An 18,828-nucleotide genomic window follows, 5' to 3' on the forward strand; every position below is an offset into this window, starting at 1 on the left:
ATAAAATCATGTCTGCCGGCAAAGAAATAACTATAGATTCAATATACGATAGTCCTCAACAACCCAGCTTAGTCAATGGCACTGGTCAGCTCGTCCCACCTGGGCAGCCAGGGAGAAATGTTTCCATATCTACAGACGATGCAGACGCCGAGAAAGCCCCAAGCAACAGACAAGAAACGAGCGGTGACGTCTTTCAGGCCAATATCCCTTATTCACAGTTTTCACCAACCCAAAAGACGTTCATTGTCCTTATTATGGCCTTAACTACACTGCTTCCTCCTCTAACGGCAAGCATATATTATCCGGTGATCACTGAGTTGGCGAGGGAGTTGAACGTATCCATTACCGAAATCAATCTCACTATCACTGTGTACCTGGTAAGCAGGTTAAGATATGAAGAAGTCAAGGCCAGAAGAACGCTAATGACGCTCGATCCAACAGATCATTCAAGGCATTGCGCCATCTTTTGTCGGCAATCTGTCTGATGAGACCGGTCGAAGACCAGCACTTCTCGTCTCTCTCCTGATATTTATTGCTGGCAGTATTGGAGCTGCCTTTAGGCGCAACTATGCCCTCTTACTCGCGATGAGATGTGTTCAAAGTGCTGGAAGCAGCGGCACGATCGCACTCTCTCTTGCAACAGTGTCAGACATTGTCACTTCTGCAGAACGAGGACGTTACACATCATACGTCCAGATGGGTTGGATGCTTGGCCCTTCTCTAGGACCCGTAAGTTTTCCACGTGCCTAGTTTACTTAAATGACCTTGGACAGGAGCTTACAAGATGCGGTATGGGTATATAGGTTATTGGTGGCTTACTGAGTCAATACCTGGGCGTGAGCTCCATCTTCTGGTTTCTCGCCATCTACGCTTCGATCGTGTGGATAGTTTCTGCGGCCTTCCTCCCAGAAACATGCCGAAGAATCGTCGGAAATGGATCTACACCAACTTCATATTGGAATATGTCGTTGCTCGAGTACCTGCGACGCTCAAAACAAGATGAAATTTCTGCGACACACCAGTCAAAGCCAAGGACGGGACCCCGAGGTGCTCGTTTAAACCCGCTGAAATCCCTTAAGTTATTCCGCGAGAAAGAAACAGGTCTCCTGCTGCTGTACAGCGGCTTTATCTACGCAAGCTCGTACATGGTTCTGTCTACATTCACGGACCAGCTGGAAGAGAAATATGGCTTCGACACGCTCCACATCAGTCTTTGTTTCTTGGCATCCGGGTTCGGGACAGCAACGTCGACTCTTCTGACGGGGCGGCTCCTCGATTGGAACTTTCGTCGTCACGCAAAGCTCATCGGTTTGGAAATATCGACCCAAAAACAACAAGACCTGGCTCGCTTCCCCATCGAGGTCGCACGCCTCCAGATCAGCATTCCCGCACTGGTTATGTGTAGCGTCTGCCTACTAGGCTACACCTGGACCTTGCAGAGTGGGAAGCACATAGCGGTCACGCTGATGTTCCTCTTCTTCGAGTGCTTTGGAAGTGCGAGCTCGTTTTCTGGCTTCAGTAACTTGGTTATGGACCTGAACCGTGAAAAGCCGGGGACAGCATCCGCGGCAATGAACCTGGCCCGGTGCTGGATGGGCGCCGGCGGAACTGCCTTTGCGACCCCATTAGTCAGGTCGGGTGGCATTGGATGGTTGGGGGTGACGATCGCAGGCATTTGGATCATGTTCAGTCCAGTTGTCTTCTCCGCGATTAAGTTTGGCCCACAATGGAGAGAAGAAGAACGAATACGGAAAGCAGACGACAATAACTCGCATCAGGAGACCCCGCCGTGATATAAAAAATTGAGTTCATCTCGAATTGGGGTATAAAATTGATGAAAGACATTAGTCTAGGGTCTAATTTTGCCACGTCGTTGATGATAACCTCAGTCATGTCGCCATATGTCCTACTAGATAGACACAGAGCAAGCGAGTATCCGCGCTAAATGGACTTTGGTCACCTCCAAAATGAAACAGGATTTCACAGTACGCATTTTTACGGCCATGTTCGTTCTTTACGACTTTACGACGCGAAGGGTGGAATTCTGGAAAGGTAGGTTCCATTCCGTATTTGGGCATTGGATTTTGCCTATTCACTGCGGGGCCTCGCGGGTATACAGCCTAGTCAGGGGCTAGAGCACCATCTTCTGCTCACCGAAGGACGTTATTGGCTTTTGGTGTTCCTGACCCTGATTGCATCCTAACCAGTAATGCTAGTCCATCCCAAACTTCCGTTGAACGTGTGGTATCCCGGAAGTGAGGTTACATCCACTCCGCGCAGCAGCGATCTCATATATATTGGAACACCTCTACAAGAACAGGTGAGAACAGGGACTTGCGCAATCGTGCGAAATACTTGACTGTCAATCGGCAAATTCGTGTGTGCGATTCAGCACTGGCTCGAGCACGTTACACATGGCGTTAGGATTGGATCCTTCGTGGCCTCCTGTATGACATTAGTGTAATGGTCGCTTGGTTGCTTGTTCTGAAATCTAAAAGATCTCGTTGTCATTGTCACGCACTTCCAGAACTCAAGTCCACTATCCTCCAAACCTAAGTCTGCATGGTTTAGTCCTTCTTATGTAGCGGACCGTCGCGCAATCTAACAAGTCATTCTAGAATCTAAAACTTGTCCTTTCGCAAGGGAGCGTGCTTGCCAGAGTTTTCTGTAATACTCGGAATCACCGATCCAGTTCCAACTCCAAATCTTTGAAATTTTGCATGAATTGGCAGCCAAGCGATAGTCTTCCACGTGCTACTGACGGAACCACGAACTTTAATATCAACAGCTCCCCCCGCACGCCAAAACAGAACAAGAAATTATCGTGGCAATGGCCGCAATTATTAAGCTCACCATCGCCTCCGCGGTCCTCTTCACTCTCGCCTCAGCCTTCCCAGCGCCCGCCGATGGCGTCGGTAATGACCTCGTCGTGCCGTGTACCACCGGCGCACCCGTCGTCACGGCCGGCTACACCATCAACTACGCCCCGGCCGCGCCAACCGCAAATGCAGCCGACTCTGGCTGGCAACCCGATCCCGTCTGGGGCAGCCAGCACGTCGCTGCCACCTATGTGAGTATCCCGTGATTTCTTCCCGTGGTTCCGTCAAACCTCCATGGTTCACTAACTCTGTGGGCAACCTTCAGACTTACGGCGTCTTTGAGCCCAAGGAGACGGGCTTCGCCTATGCTCAGTTCAAGTGCCAGTACACGTGCAATGCTGCGCCTTCGGGCTCGAGCTTCTTCGTCAAGTACGGTGAGTATCCAGGGTGTTTTGTCGAGAGCGCTTCGGGTTTGTTTGCTGATGACGGGTATAGTGGGAGGCCAGACTGGCTCGCTCTGCACCTGCTACAATGACCTGTACGTTCTGTCTGTGTGTGTGCCAATGACCACCATGCTAATGAGTTTGTAGGCTGAAGCCAGAGACTTTCGTGGCTGCCAATCAGACAATCGTTGGTGGCTGGAATGCCATCTGCGGCGTCACTCATCTTTCGGGTGGGATGGACTAGAATGTGGATTTGAGTATACCTGGAAGGGAACGATAATGGTGAAAAATACGGAAATGTGCTTCTTCGCGGGGTTTGACTTGCGGCGTGATAGTCGTTATGGAGGACTACAAATATACACGTTTTCCGCCTAGTACCTATGATAATACGAATTTATTTGTTCGGATCCCCGATTACAGCAAGTGCGAATATATATTATCTTGTTGTTGGCCTCGAAGCGACTTAATAATTCCAAAGCGCAACGAAGTAATTATTGTGTATCGGTCTATTAGTTCGGGTGTAGGGTTCAGTGTTAATCTCTGCAGTGAGAGAACCTTTTTTTTTTTTTTTTTTTTTTTGAGTTCAACAGGGACAACTCTTTGTCATCCTTTCCGCTAGACTTCCGCGGTGCATGATGGTGCAGTATGAAGAAGTCAAGTGTCATAGGAGGAGTGGGAGGAGGCGAGAGTTACAAGTGCTGTGCGAAATACTGGAGAGCTAGAGGCAGCCCTACTAGCTCAAGCTAGGCTAAGCCAAGTTAGTCTCTTCCGATACAGCATCGTTTTAATTGGGCCATCTTGCACATCACTTATAAGTCCGTCCACTTCGGGGAGTCGCGACGCGTCTCGTCTCTCTTGTCTAGACGCGCCTTCCAAATTCAATTAAACAATCCATCCCTCCCACCAAGCAGCAAGATCCAAGCAGCACGATCCAAGATCCGTTGCCCATAACCACGAGTGGTTGCAATTGAACACCCATTCGAGGCGGGAGCATCTGAATCAATCAAACCGACAGTGGTGCGGAATACTCTATTGCCCATAATGTTGCGTTCAGATTATAATCGCATCGACCCGAAACGGCGCGCGAATCTCGACCATCGCAAGAAGCAATTTGCCGACCCAGCGTACAAGGACACAACTTACCCGCATCGACTGAACTTCTACGCCGTGCCTCCCACCGCCGACATCACCCTCGAGCAGTTCGAGCAATGGGCCATCGACCGCCTGCGAATCCTAGCTGAGCTCGAGGCCTGTTCCTTCCGCAACAAAAGCGTCAAGGACACAGCTGACCACATGAAGCCGTTGCTGGAAAAGTACCTGCCTCTTGACACCAACACGACCAATAGCACCCAGTTGGCAAGCCAAAGACAAAAAGATCATTATAGCCATTTCATCCTGCGCTTGGCATTCGCCTCCACAGAGGATCTGAGGAGGAGGTTCAGTCGCGTCGAGACCATGCTATTCAGACTGAGGTTCAACGACGAGAACTTGAAAGACCGAAAAGAGTTCGTACAAAGTCTGAACCTTGATTGGGAAGAAATCACCACCGAGGAGCGGAACAGGTATGCCGACGAGTTGAGGGCTCTGGCCGAAAGCCGCAAATCGCCCCAGGACGAAGAGAGCTGGTTCAAAGTCGACTGGGAGCGCGTGCCCGATCTAGTCGAGTCGAGAAGGGTGCTTCTCAGGGCTGGCAAAGCATTTGTGCCTGCGCGGGAGCAGACAAGCATGGTGGTGGCCGAATATACCGGGCGACTCGAGCGTGCCTTGGAACTCACAGCGAGGGCGCTGCCCAGGCTGGACGAAGACGACCGACTCACGCCCATCCTGGATCACCTCTCCAAGAACTTTATCACGCCGGATGCATCCTACAGCAGCAGCACGTCCTCGGTGCCTGGCGCCGATATATCCGCAAAGAACGTCGACAAGCTCTCCGCCAGCTTCCCACTCTGCATGCAGAACCTGCACAGGTCACTACGCCGGGACGCTCATCTCAAGCATTTTGGCCGTCTACAGTATACCCTTTTCTTGAAGGGAATCGGCCTGAACTTGGAAGAGTGCCTGGTATTCTGGAGGACGTCTTTCAGCAAGCTTACAGACGACCAGTTCAACAAAGACTACAGATACAACGTGCGACACTCGTATGGTGATGTCGGTGGAGACTCAAATCGCCGCGGAGGCGGTTACTCGCCGTACTCGTGTCAAAAGATCTTGACCGAGCACCCGCCTGGCCCGGGTGAAGCGCACGGCTGCCCCTACCGTCACTTCAACGAAGACAACTTGACAGCATTACTTCAAGCTGTCGGCATCTCAGATAGGGCAGTGCTCCAGGGTGTCAAACAGGACAAACAGGCACAGAAGTTTCACATGGCTTGTAATCGGTGAGTTGCCGACCCTACTGTTAACCCAAACTATAATATCGTTATACTAACAATGCCTAGTGTGTTTGAACATGTCCACAAAAACGAAATCAAGCGTGCCAAGGACGAAAGCATCATGACCACAGCTCAGCTCGACACCATTGTTCATCCCAACGAATATTTCAAGCGAAGCTACCTTCTTAAGAACTTGGGCAAGGACACGACTAATAGCGAGGATGTCAAGATGGAAGGCTAGCCCGTCTGTGACCGGAACATACGGTGAGGATATGGAAGGTGGAATTTACGGGTTGTGTAACGATTCGTAACGGCATCAGAACATTGGCGTTAGGTTGGACGGCATGAGTACGGATTGCTCAGGAAACGGAACCTGTATCCGTCACGGGACGGCAGGTGCAGGTAGTTTGGCGCCGTTTGCTATTTAGCTCGCTGCAAGAAGGGTATCATATGATTTCGATGAAATTAGCATGCTATGTAATGTGACACTATCCAGGATATTGTCAGAAAACCCCTTGCGTCAACTTGTGTCCAACTCAACACCCTGACCGCCCTACCCGCTGCGCAAAGACGTCACCGAGGAGCGGAATGAATGGTTGTGACAACTTCATCCCGAGCCAGCGGGTGCGCTAGGATGGACGCTATACTATAGTCTCGCAAGCTATCATGATTTTTCGGGTGGATCTTGGCACGGATCCCCCAGCTTCCGACACCACGGTCCAGACCTCTTACATCAGCGTGGGCTGATTCTTGGGAAAATACAAATGAGGAATGCAAATACGCGGCACTAGAGCTTGGCACCGAGGCTGGGCTTTTTCTTGCTAATTATTTGCTGTTGGTGGTCTTGAATTACCTATGGTGTCTGTGTTGGGGCCTCGGGGTAGACATAATTGCATCGAATCATCTCAGCTCAAACCCGAGTGCTTCCGTCTACGAAGGGGCGAAGAGCGACAAATTCTGAACGATAAGCAGCTTCCAGAGAGTGCCCCAGTGTGTAAGTGATTGAAATCCAAGCAAACATGCGTACAGCCCGTTCTACATCTTTTTGTACTTGAGCTGTAAAATACTCATGGAACAGTCTTGATTGACCACTCAACACTCTCCCACTGCCCATTGGCCATTTTACCATCACTCAGGCTGAGCGATGACTTCTTCTACATGCCAATTGCATCACTTATTAAATCTGAAATCAAACGAAACAAATGTAGAATCTCTTTCACAAGTATCTGAGATCTATAAAACCTGCTCCGCATTGTAATACTAGAAAATGAACCTAAACCAACAATTTCTTGGGGCAACGACTACTTTGAAAGACACGACCACAAAATGCCAGAAAAAGACCGCAAGACGATGTAGATAAAGCGCCAAGCCCAAAACGTCGAAAGATTTCTGTCCCAGAGTCATCTACTCCAGAACTCAGATTGCTTCCTACCCAGGCCGAAGCCGCTGCTGTTTATATTCCTCGGACGCCTACACCAACACCAACACCTGCGGCAGCTGTTGCTCTTCGAATGAATCCAGACGAAAATCGAAAACAGGCAAGAATTAACTATTGTAGGTTGTAGGTTGTACTGATTAGTGCTGGTGATAAGGAGAGATTCGGGCGTGGCTTCAATGCGTGGGGTATAGTGTGTTAATCGCTATCTCCACCACAGAATAATATGGAGCGTAACATAGCCCTCTATAGAAAGAGCTTCCGCTCATAACTCATAACAACCTGAAACCAACATGAAATGCTAGACATGACATTACTCTATTTAGTAAGAATAGATGGGAAGAATAAAACCTCCCCAAGTACCTCGGGAACACAGCTAAACATGGTGCACAACGAGTAATGCAATACCTGCCCTTATACATGCACCCCGCATTTCCCCAGCCCCGGCATGCGACGTCATGTGGAGAAAATGCAACTACTTGAAGAAACTCTAACCATGGTCATGGCAATGCAGCTTGAGTCCTAGTCTCGACAAGCCATATTCTGCAGAACACTTTTCTTGACACTTGCGCAAGCGGTTTCGAGAAATGAGCGACCAAGTTCCCCTGCTGAGGTCCAATGCGGGTGACCAAGTCAATACACTAACACGCAAACGACAAGCCAACGCCGGTGTAAGAGGAATTCCCGCGTCGTTATCCGGTCTATACTGCATGGTGTGTTAAACTTTGATATCTAGGGTGGGATGATATTCATCAACATGCTCCGAAGCGGGCTCGTCGCCCCAAGCCAGACTACGCACAGTACATTGTCGGCGCTGCTGAACGAGGATGATGCTCAGGAGCGAGATCGCCTGACTGAGAAATGGCGCGACCATAAGCTCCAGGAGCTCAACTTCATCGGCGTGGTGGTAAGTCTCGCTTACCTGCCCTAATCCCCTTGGTCGAGAAAAGAACTCCCGACTCACCAGAACTGCCCCAAAGTAGGGCGCTCTTCTCGCCGGGGTTTTGACCAGCACGGGTAGCTGGCCAAGCGTCCTATCCAACGGGAAGCGCCAGCCGTGGTCAGTGCGGGCGTTTTGGTTCTGCGGGATCCTGTTTGCGCTCTTCTCCGTCCTCATCGCCGCGCAGCAGACCCTGCGCCTGCACCGCCTCAGCGCGCACCGTGACGGGTTGGCGTACATCAGGAGATGCATGGCCGGCGGTGTGCACAGAGACGGCCGCGTTCGACCCCGGAGGGGCCAGGTGTACGCATGGCAGGCGAGCACGGCGCTTCTTACGGCCGCGGTCATCTGCATGATCGGTGGTATCACTGTCCTCGTTTGGATGAGCACCGAATGGGGGCCCTTCAAGGACCCCGAAACCGAGAGCTGGTGGGACGATGATGCCAGGGTGAGACGCTCCCAGCCTGTTCAAGATCATGTTCATGACTAAAGTGTTACAGCTCGCGGTCACGTTTTCCTCTGTGCTCGTGTTGACTTTGACTGTATTTATGGTCGCCCAAGCGTCATTGACTGTGGACTCCACGGGCGAGTGAGAGGCAGCAGCTAGGGAGTATTTGCTGGCTCCTCTCTATGGTCCTCCTCGCCTCCCGCCAGGATACTTCTCATTGCGCCATGCCGACAATCCTACTGGTCTCCGTGTAGACACACTTGCGCACCTGACTAATCTTGCCATACTCCCATAACATTTCAACATCTTTGTCGAGAGCGCGCAGTCAATACTGAGGGGGCTAGAGAAACTTTGTGGTCGGCTCGCGCTGGGAACTGCCGAGGAAGACATTGGACACTTCGGAAATACCTTACTAGAGTACTGGTAACATAAGTAGCGCTATGCGGATGTATTCGGGACATCAAGTTGTTAAACAACGTTACGGTTATATTACAGGAAGAGCCCAAGCCTTGTAGCTCTATCCAGAATACAACTGGTACCAAATGCCGCGCAAATCTCACTTGGCAGAGACATATTATGAACTTACATCGAACCATGGTCCGACGTCGGTCCTCTAGCCACTGTGTGAATGACTTCATTCGCTGGCACTTGCCGGAACAAGTTAATGTGGCGATCGTAACCTACGTAGGGAGTCCTTGGCTGAAGGCCTTTGTTGGACCATATGAATCTAAAACCTACCACCTTCTTTCTCACGAACTGTAATGGGTATTGGCTTTTTGTCGATGATATAACAATGCCGGCCGCCATTTTCTTGTCTCAGCATGGAAAAATGAATGACATCATGACAGGACCTTGTGCAACTCAGACAACATCGACTTCCATCTATGGTTAAGTTCATGCAGCTATATGCGTGCCATGCTATGAAGCTCGTTATTGCAGCTAGGCACTTACACAGCGGTTGGGGTAGTATGATAGGTGGGAAGCAAGATAAAATTCGGAGCTTGGCGTAATGGCGTGTAGTCGTAGAGGTGGGCTGCGGAGCCATCAATAAAACAACGTGCCGAGGGATCACTACATTGGCAGATGGTCCATATGGGCTGGCAACGAAACATCTGACGATGTGCAATCCCACCATATTGGTTGTTAGTGGAGACTGGTTGCTGCGGGTCCCCCTGAAATGGGGCCTGTGTAAGCTTAACTCGGACTCTAAATCAATGTTCTCAATTCCTCACCATAATGAGCAGAAGTGCGAGTGCTGGACTTACGCCTAACAGGCACTGCACCGTTGCGACCGGCTTGGCGCTGAAGATTAGCTTCACACCGGATACTGGCTTCAGTTTTCAGGGCTCGGGAGCAGTTTGCTTGAAAGGTTTATCTTATATGACGCCTCCCGAAACATTTCTTTTCATTACACATGCCAAGTTATCCTGAAATCCTAAAATGTGGTGCAGGTGGTATCAAAGCGGGGTTTCCCCAAGGCCCTATCAACGGAGCGCTTCTGCAAACACGGAGATAATCTTATCAGATCCGTGCTGCCAAGTCAACCGGGACTCCATCTTGCCCGCCGAACACGTATGCCAAGTAGTCCTCATTGTGTGGTTGAGGGGTTTACGAGGTGCTCTGCAGCCGACCGCGGGCGGGGGACTGGTACTTTAAGAATGGTCTGACACTGCTGCAGAGGCGTATAATGCCCAGCTTACTTGCCAGTACATATTTTTGCTTTGCCTCCAGTTTGAGCCTTTGCATATCAGATAAACCATTTACAGCGTTTGCCGTTGAGCCGACGATATTATCATGGCGGCTTCAAGTCAACCGACGCTGAGATCTCTTGCGGCCAAGATCTCAGAGCTCTCTGAGGCTTTGAATGGATACCTCGACGAAGAGAAGGTCCCGGCTGCATCGTTCGCCGCGGACAGCCCGACAAGATATCCGAACTTGCCGCCTAATATTTTTATGGTTCGCCAAGAGCTGCTGGACAACCTGAACGACCTGTGGTATTTAGCCCAGGGTCCTAGTGAGAGCGTGTTCAATTACGTTCACTCGGTAAGGTGTTTGTGAATGTCTTGATGCGGAGAGTAAGTTTGACGTTTGGTTAGGCTATACCGAATGCGGCGGCACTGAACGTCCTAAACTCTTTCGACTTCTGGTCTGCCGTGCCCCTGAGCGGCTCCGCTTCCTATGAAGAAGTGGCCGCCAAAGTAGCGCTTCCAAGAGACGTGGTATACAGAATCCTGCAACATGCCATCACCATGCGACTGTTCGCCGAGACCCGCGACGGCTCTGGAGCGTCGCGCATCGAGCATACCTCGCGCTCCGCAGCCTTGGCGCAAGCCTCCGGTCTCAGAGCTCTGGTATCATCGATTCTCGGCGACTCAGGTGCGCCAATGATGGTCCTGAACGAAGCTTTGCGTCGCTTCAGCTCTGGTCAGCCCGGCCTCTCGCAGAAGATGGACGAGACATCATTCGCGCTGCTTTATGGCAGAAGCCAGCTTGGAGACTTCAAGAACTCGTGGGAGCTCCTAGAGAACGACGGCGAAGGGGACAAGCAGGGTTGGCGGCAACGTAATTTTGTGGAGTTCATGCGCTATCTGAACGACTTGTTCCACCTCGAGAATGTCGTGTTGGACTCGTATGAGTGGCCTTCTGAAGGTCAAATTTCCGTCGTTGATGTAAGTCAACTAGATCGTGGACCAGACTCTCTTCCCTATGCTGAATTATAACCTTAGGTCGGTGGTTCCGCGGGTAGCGATGCGATTCGTCTTGCTCGACAGTTTCCAGGCATGTCTGTGACGGTTCAGGACTTGAAGCATGCCGGGCCGGCGTTCGAAGCGGCTCTGCCTCAGGACTTGTCAGACCGAGTCCGTTTTGTGGAGCATTCCTTCTTCAACGTTCAGCCGGTCACCGCAGACATTTATCTGTTGAAGATGATCTTGCATGACTGGCCAGATGCCGAGTGTGCTCAAGTTCTGCGGAACCTGATTCCAGCTATGAAACCGGGTGCCAAGGTTATTTTGATCGAATATATTGGCGGCGCCGGCGAAGAGAACAGCGAAGCCACAGAGGCTATTCCCCTGTCTTCGAAGCAGTATGGAACCGCGACAGATCTAAGACTGATGGCCATGTTCAACGGAAAAGAGAGACCTATCAGTGCTTGGAAGTCGATCTTTGATATTGCAGATCCGCGGTTCAACGTTAGAGCAACAAAGGTGGCACCAAGCGGTTTCTTCGGTATAGTCGAAGCCTCTTGGGATGACAAGTAGTTCCGCACAAGCTCTGCTTATCTAAACAGACTCTGCCACTCGTGGCTATTCTACAAGCCGTATGCTTTCACCTTATTTGTGACGTATGCTAGGCGGCTGACCACTCGAAAACAGTGGACTGATGATAACTTGCGCATTTGTAGGCACCCTAAAAGTCGCCGACAGACCATGAATCGGATTTCCATAGAGTTGTGAAACTAGTCCAACGGAGTATAGCAACTGGCCTGGATCGCATGACCCAGCATACAACAGAATAAGCTATGGCCATTGTTATGGCTCTTTCTCGAGCTAGTGGTGTTCGAGAATCGCTGACAGATCCACACAACGCGCGGATTGCCGGCTTCGAGTCATAAGGCTGTAAGGCTGCTTTGTTAATGGGTACACCGGTCACACAAGTCGACCATGTAATGGTGCGATGTTGCGTTCAGGATGACGACGACTTCTAGCGAAGGACCAGGACGACAGTAGTAACGGTATGCTATTCATTGATGAGATACTGACTAAAGAAGTACATGTGTTAAAACCGAGCAGAAACGCGAAGTAGCGAATGAGTAATGTCCAAAGGCACGAAGCACGACACTGTGATTCACGCAAGTATCGGATTGTGATCAGTCAGTCGGCCTTTGATGGATACTCTGACGGAAGCAACGGAGACAACACCGGACGCTTATGCGGGAGTATAGTGTTGTTGCGTTGATATCGCGTGACCTCAAACGTCAATAAACGACGAAAAAATGCGACAGGGAAGAGTGTCCTACCAACCTATCCGTAATTGCCGGTCAAACCAATCATGTGTGCGCCAGGTGTGGCGGAGCTGAATATGCCACATGCGTTGTGACCGTCACTGACGGAATCTACCCATGACACAGCGGTATAATAATGCCGACAGTACTGTAGATGCAACATTCTCATTTAGATATCCGAACCTTTCCGAACTTTCAGCGTGCGTACCTTTCGATACTTGGACAGTGTCTGATTGGACACGTTCCTAGTGTATCGAACCGTATCCACATTTGGCCGAGGGCACGGTGAGCTGAAATAAGACCCGGAGGTATCTCCGGGGATGGCAGCGCTGGGCTGTAGTGTATGCGAAGCTATTCGCATCGTGCCCCATGATTATTCCATGCTTTCCACGCCGCCGCGACGGTTCCAGATATTTCGCTGATCCTTTAGTCGATGACCATACAGAAATCCGATCGATGTCATGACCCATTATTACCCGCTCTCATGGGGGGCGGGGGGTTTCTTCTCCTGCGAGAATCGAAGACCACCGATGCGTGAGAAAGTGTGACCGAAAGATTAGAGTCTCTATCAACTAAAAACAGACCGCCAGGTCAACATGCACAAGCTTGGGAGACAGATGAGGTATAGATCATCGCGCCCACGCGTATAGATCTGACCCGTACGCGATTTGCGCTGCCGTTTCTCGCGGCTTAGACGGAATGGATACGTGGTTGTCGCAGCTTAGCGCATCCGTTGGAACGGCACCACTAGGAATGCATAGTAGTGTAGATATCTTCGCTTAGGCTAGCAACACTTCAAAATTATAAATGACGCATGCAGCTTGTTACGAAACAAATCATTGCGGCCAATGGCCGCATGGCCTTTGAGCCTATCAACATTGCGTACCTGCGTAGTCATTGGCGGAAAACGCTCGTAAGCGCGGAATTTGCAGCAGTCAAAACAGGGGGGAATCTTAATAGAAAGATGCCGAGAAAGCTGGAGATATTGCGGAGTGGATTAGCGCTACGGTCTCCATATGTCAGAAAGTAAAAGAAAAGTCTGCATCTATGTAAGAAATGCTCATTTTGTTTCATTGCTCTGTTTATTGTTAGGTAATGTGTCTGGTAGCCAAGCATAATTGCAATCAGCACCTATAACGTGCAAACGGTGGGTAAAGGATAGTCTAGGTAGGGGTCAGACGCTATGTCAGAATCTAGATTCTAGACCACCTCGAACCAACAGACTTGCCAAAACGGTTGCTCGGCACCGCCCGCGGCACTTTGGTGGAAGTCTGCAAATGAGGGTATCCTAATCAGGGTCTCGCGGGTATGACGACGTCGGGCAGTGACCTAGACCCTGATTTCTGAATGCAACGTCGTACAGGCCAGCCTGGGGTTGCTGAATGGTCAAGCTTCCTCGGAAATCACCTTTGAGTGGAGACCCCCGTCTTTCTTTGTCTCGACCCTGCTTTTCGTGGGAAGGGATCGTATGTAGTCACATACAGCTAATATGCTCGTGAAAGGGAGAGTTTTGTTGTTTGGGACAGTGGACGGTAGGTAAGTGGGGCTCTCTGAGAAATTCTACGAATTCCAATACATGCCCACAACAAAAACGGGTAGTCTGGCAGCGCTATGCTTGCAACTATGACGACCGGCTGTTGCTGTAAGATATTCAATTTGTGTTATTGCAGGTTGTACAAAAAGACGTAGGGTACTTCACATTGAAGTGCCTGCTCAGAGCTTGGGGCTGTTTGCCGTGGCGGGCATCGTTGATTGATTATCATTACATAGGTGCCGCTATACGTTGCTAAGGTTAGAATCCATGAACCTAATCGAGATAGTAGGGTTGCGAGAAGGCTAAGCCTCCTTGTGTGTGCAACCTCCTACCCGTTACAACGGTTTACTTGGCCAGCGACAATGTCATGTAACTCAACGTTGGGGCAGTGTTGCTCGTTGACCTCTGAACTGAGGTTTAAATTTAGTCGCTCGCTTATCGCTGACGAGACCATCTTTTCTATACTATACTTGGAAGTAGTCGGTTTGATTTGATGAGTGCTAGTGGTGTTTACAATACTGTTGTTGATTTTGTTACTAGTTCATGCGAAAATGCTTCGGGCGATCAACATCAATTGATTTACATCATCACAATGTGGAAGATCATTGATTGCAAGTTCAAAGTTGCTTGTAATTGGTACTATGTGAACGCTATGGATAAAATGCAATGTGTATCGCAAGCAATTCAACATCAACGATTTGTACAAAAGCACAACTCCATTTGTTTGTTATTTGTCCACCCTTTCTCTCATGCAAGTTGTACATGCACACAAGGTGAACTTCATGGTAAACGCCTTCCCATAGCTCAGACCAATCTCGAGGCCGAGGCTCGATATTAATTTACCAAGTGGCCCCGTTATGCTATTTGGCCAGGCATACAAATAACGTCAGAGGCTTGTATCAAGCAGCCCCTCAGCTCTTGGCCTCTAGGGCTAAATGGTCTCGGCGGGGGTCCTCCGGAGATAACTCTCTCCAATTGGTTGTGACATATGCGAAATGACGTCAAGTCTTCTAGACCCAGCCCTGGACACCTGAGCCCAATAACATCGTCACATCCATTGCCCGGACCAAGACCCGGGACAGAAGTCGGAAGAATCTGGATTGTTCGGAGAACTATGCACTGTCATGTTTCCTGCGATTGATCATGCCATTCGTATTGCTTGACCAAGTGCAGCCGGTGACCGAGTTTACGGAGAATACTGCAGCGCAAGGGGACGATTTAGGGACCCCAGTGCCATCCGATCCATGCTTTGAAGTAGCGCCGCTGCATGTAGCGTAAGTGACTGTGTCGAATCCTCCAGCCTGCAATTGCCCGGTTATCAACCACTGAGCCTTTTCAATGGGATTTTTTGGATGGCATGGACATAGCACCGAAGAGATTCAAGATCCCAATAGTAGTAAGGTCCTTTATCCTGCCAAGCGTCTTCTGAACCTTAAGTTCAGAAGCTCAAGCTAAGCCTCGCGCCGGTGCTGGCGTGTGCGCGGCTCTAAGTTTCGAAAATGGAAACATCGTACCATGATCGGGCATGCCGAGCCCTTCTAACTTTATGCCTATCTCTGCAGGATCCAGAATGGAATATGAGTGTTGGGATCAATGTGTCGATCAGAGTCTCTAGCATGGAGTGCATCCATTGTTGTATGCGACGATGGTAGTGACAATGCGAGATGGCATGAATCCACGGTTGTGTGTTGTAAAAGTTCGTGATGATTGCCAGAGTTTATACAGTGGCAGAACTGGTGCGAGTTCACTTGTAGCCGACCATTTTCGCGCACCTTGTGCAATAGTAGATGTTGTGCCCGATGCGAACCATGCCTTGAGTAGCTGGGTCGTCTGTTGAGGTCGTCTCTACTGAGCGTGCACATCTGAGACAGCGTAGCACCTCGACTGAGGCAACTGGCCTAGTGACGGAATCCATGCTGTGACGGTAGAATGAACTTGATGATGCATCAGAGTCGGACGAGGTTGACGATGAGCTGGAGTAGTGAAGCTTTTTGGATGGTCGGGAAGCCATTGTAAAGTAAGGCGAGATTATCTCGAGATGTTGCGGCGGCATATAAGATATAAGGGGGTCCAACGGAAGTTCAGAGTGCAATGGAGATGGAGTTCCCGGATCTTAAGACCTTGATTGCAATTGGGAGTGGAAGCTAATGTGCCAGGGGGATGAGTTCCGGAAGGGTCCTTTTGATGAGGGTTTGTTTGATGGGAGGGTCTGGGTTGTAAATATGCTGGCGACCAGATATAGAAAACTGGAGATTTAACTTTGGCAGGGTGGAGCCACAGGTGTGTCGCATACAGATGGGGGACTGCAACGCGACGCAACACACCAGAGAAAAGGAACCTGCAGCCAAGTACACAGTCACTTTGTAAATGTGCAGCGGATCCGTCGGGCTCGAATATTGGCTCAAATGAGTTTATTGAGGTGGGGGCCGGCTTGACTGGGCTGCTCTGGGCGGCCTGCGTGGCGTAATGGCACAAATCCCAGCCGAGACAAGGTCAGTCCTGTTTTGATGCTGGGCGGGGAACAGCGAAACAGGCGAGATGAAAAGTGGCGGCCCACTATGTACCGTAAAGTTCACGCACTTTTCTGGATTACTGTTCAAAGTGGAGATAAAATGTTTGAATCCGTTTGATTAATGGTTGTTTGACAGTAATTATTCGTGGGAGATGGGAATGGTGTGAATGGATCCTGAGGTGTAAACTTCAACTTGAGGATGAATTGATGAAGACTAGAATGCGGTTGAGATAGGGGCGGCATGAAGAAGCTCTTATGGAAATGTGAATGGTTTTAAACTATGGTAGCCAATTTGCTTCTCCTTCCGAGCAATCACGATCTCCAGATCGGATGAGCATTCTAGTCTAAAATTGCGACAAACACTTATCGCGAAACCTTAGATGCTGTGAAAAGATTGGGTACTCCGGAGGGAAATCTGCGACGAGAAAGCGACTACGGAAACACCATGCCTCGCATGGGTGGTCGCATGTGTCCATCCCATTGACACGAATGCTTATTACATATCAGTTCGTCTTCAAATGGTTCTAAAAGCAAGCTAGATAGGGTTTTGTGATCCATACGTTGAAAAGATTTCGACGAGGATCGTGATCGGATTCTCATTAAACCTGCATGTCGGCCAATCTGACAATTCGAAGCCAATGCATTGCGATTCAGACCTGATACTCGATTCACAGCCAATGTCTATCTGCGGTGCGAAACGACATGCGTGGCCATTGGCGTCGAAGCCCATATTTAACCAGTTAGAACGCTGTATTTCAGACATGTTTGGTGATACAATTGGAAGGAAAGCACACAAGCTTGACCCCATATCAGTCATAGCGTAAGATTGCGGCACTGAAATCTCGATCCAGGCGTGTGTTTTATCGTACAGTGGCAAAAACGGTTTCCTTTAGGCCTGCTAAGGCTCTAGGCAACTGGAAAAGTATCGCGCTGTCACGCCGCCATATTAACCCACTGAAGATCATCCATTGGACGGAAAGTTACTGACACATGAAGTCGTCAGTAGCAGGCAGTCATGGTCAATATTCCACCAGCAAGTCGCATTTCACACAATGTCCACAATTGGAGTTCCAAAACAGACATCCTGTACTTTTGAAGGCTACACATATTGACCGTGAACTAATTTGCAGGTCATTGCGCCCAGCGCTTCAAATACAGCCGGACGCTCAACGTAGCCCAATTTTTTAAGCTTCAGAACAAACTTCCAGTTCTTGCAATGATACTATAATTTCTAGGTCACCCCAGCTGCTCAGCTCTTCAGAGCAGGTCACCCTCAAATGACAAGTGTGACGTCTCAGTTCTCTTTGATTCTCAGTTCCGCTGCGTACAGTGCTTTTGAAACTGGGGTTGGTCGCCTGGCTAATGACAACCAAGACCTGGACCACGATCAACAGGTCTGAACTTTCGTACATACGTGCTCTTTCGAGCGCCCTTCCATCATTGCACAAAAATTCGTCACCCGTTTTGTCCGCCAGTGTTCACTGGCCGTAGCAGAGCTGTGCCGGCAATGATCAGCGCACAAAACCAAGGCGTTGAGCCCGGCAATCAGGTAACCTGTGGGTACTGGCGTGTTGTCTTTCGTGCCAACGCCCCCGGATCAGCGTGTTCTCGAAGCTGTTTCGACCGGCCTGGCCAACACATGACATCTGGTCCGAGGTCCCAGGAGCATACATATGAAGCCAAGCTTTCATCAATCCTCTTTTCGTAAAGATTGACAATGACCGAAGGGCTAGACCTCAATCACCATCATACTCTGGGCAGGGCATGATTAAGCCCTGCAAGGTCTATCTATCAGCAGTCAGCTGTGCACACCCCGGACTGGCGTCTAGGCAGCCTGGCACGGTAGCTACGGCATCATGAATGGCCTTACAGAAGACTACCGTTTGGAGATCCTGAGCAATTACTCTATGTTCAGTCACAACTTATTATCACCAATGAGCTATCATACCAAGTGCAGTATGCCGAAGGTTTGATCTTGCGATCCCACTACGATCGTACGCCCTGGGCAAACGATCGTTACGGTTCCTCCCGTAACTGCTGACACTTGAAAATCCACACACTCATCGCATCGTTTTAGCTCAAGTGTCCCGTGGACAACTGTACTGTACCATATTGTAGTAGTACTGCCCTCGGGACCTTCGCACGAGCCGGTCCAGCCGGACGGGTTTCTATGGGTTACCACTTGCAAAGCTAAACCTTACCCAAGTTCGACATGTCTGGGCATGGTATATCGATGCTTGCCTTAGAAGCTGGGGCCCTCTTTTTTTCTTCTTTTTTTTTTCTCCTTTTTTTTCTTTTTTTCTTTTGGTCTGCTGGTATAAT

At 49.8% G+C, this 18,828-nt stretch overlaps 6 protein-coding genes across 6 annotated transcripts; 5 read left to right on the top strand and 1 right to left on the bottom strand.

Annotated features, from left to right (window-relative positions):
• Positions 1–254: 254 nt before the first annotated feature.
• BKA67DRAFT_515943 (major facilitator superfamily domain-containing protein) lies at positions 255–1,793 on the top strand (the record flags this gene model as incomplete). Its single annotated transcript, XM_046097768.1, has 3 exons — positions 255–377; positions 442–729; positions 804–1,793. 3 exons carry the CDS (start codon positions 255–257, stop codon positions 1,791–1,793), a joined length of 1,401 nt encoding a protein of 466 aa, XP_045959641.1.
• A 782-nt stretch (positions 1,794–2,575) lies between these two features.
• On the top strand, positions 2,576–3,674 carry BKA67DRAFT_234938 (uncharacterized protein). The gene is made up of 2 exons (XM_046095653.1): positions 2,576–3,070; positions 3,145–3,674. The coding sequence occupies exons 1-2, from the start codon at positions 2,721–2,723 to the stop codon at positions 3,407–3,409; spliced, it is 615 nt and encodes a 204-aa protein (XP_045959642.1). The 5' UTR covers positions 2,576–2,720; the 3' UTR covers positions 3,410–3,674.
• Positions 3,675–4,303: 629 nt separating this feature from the next.
• BKA67DRAFT_591764 (eukaryotic and archaeal DNA primase, large subunit-domain-containing protein) lies at positions 4,304–5,875 on the top strand (the record flags this gene model as incomplete). Its single annotated transcript, XM_046104759.1, has 2 exons — positions 4,304–5,640; positions 5,701–5,875. 2 exons carry the CDS (start codon positions 4,304–4,306, stop codon positions 5,873–5,875), a joined length of 1,512 nt encoding a protein of 503 aa, XP_045959643.1.
• A 1,951-nt stretch (positions 5,876–7,826) lies between these two features.
• Positions 7,827–8,602, top strand: BKA67DRAFT_657324 (uncharacterized protein; the record flags this gene model as incomplete). The annotated part of the gene is made up of 3 exons (XM_046107094.1): positions 7,827–7,976; positions 8,053–8,457; positions 8,510–8,602. The coding sequence occupies 3 exons, from the start codon at positions 7,827–7,829 to the stop codon at positions 8,600–8,602; spliced, it is 648 nt and encodes a 215-aa protein (XP_045959644.1).
• Positions 8,603–10,251: 1,649 nt separating this feature from the next.
• Positions 10,252–11,717, top strand: BKA67DRAFT_591765 (O-methyltransferase-domain-containing protein; the record flags this gene model as incomplete). The annotated part of the gene is made up of 3 exons (XM_046104760.1): positions 10,252–10,500; positions 10,554–11,126; positions 11,184–11,717. The coding sequence occupies 3 exons, from the start codon at positions 10,252–10,254 to the stop codon at positions 11,715–11,717; spliced, it is 1,356 nt and encodes a 451-aa protein (XP_045959645.1).
• Positions 11,718–15,738: 4,021 nt separating this feature from the next.
• On the bottom strand, positions 15,739–16,005 carry BKA67DRAFT_591766 (uncharacterized protein; the record flags this gene model as incomplete). Its single annotated transcript, XM_046104761.1, has 1 exon — positions 15,739–16,005. One exon carries the CDS (start codon positions 16,003–16,005, stop codon positions 15,739–15,741), a length of 267 nt encoding a protein of 88 aa, XP_045959646.1.
• Between the last annotated feature and the right edge of the window lie 2,823 nt (positions 16,006–18,828).

Source organism: Truncatella angustata (genome assembly GCF_020726525.1).
Source record: "Truncatella angustata strain MPI-SDFR-AT-0073 chromosome Unknown BKA67scaffold_3, whole genome shotgun sequence".
NCBI lineage: Eukaryota > Fungi > Ascomycota > Sordariomycetes > Amphisphaeriales > Sporocadaceae > Truncatella > Truncatella angustata.

Bases quoted from the DNA above. Each gene is read 5' to 3' on its own strand.
- BKA67DRAFT_234938 (XM_046095653.1), top strand. From the start codon at position 2,721: ATGAATTGGCAGCCAAGCGATAGTCTTCCACGTGCTACTGACGGAACC. The intron at 3,071-3,144 runs GTGAGTATCCCG...GGCAACCTTCAG, and splicing joins AGCACGTCGCTGCCACCTAT to ACTTACGGCGTCTTTGAGCC.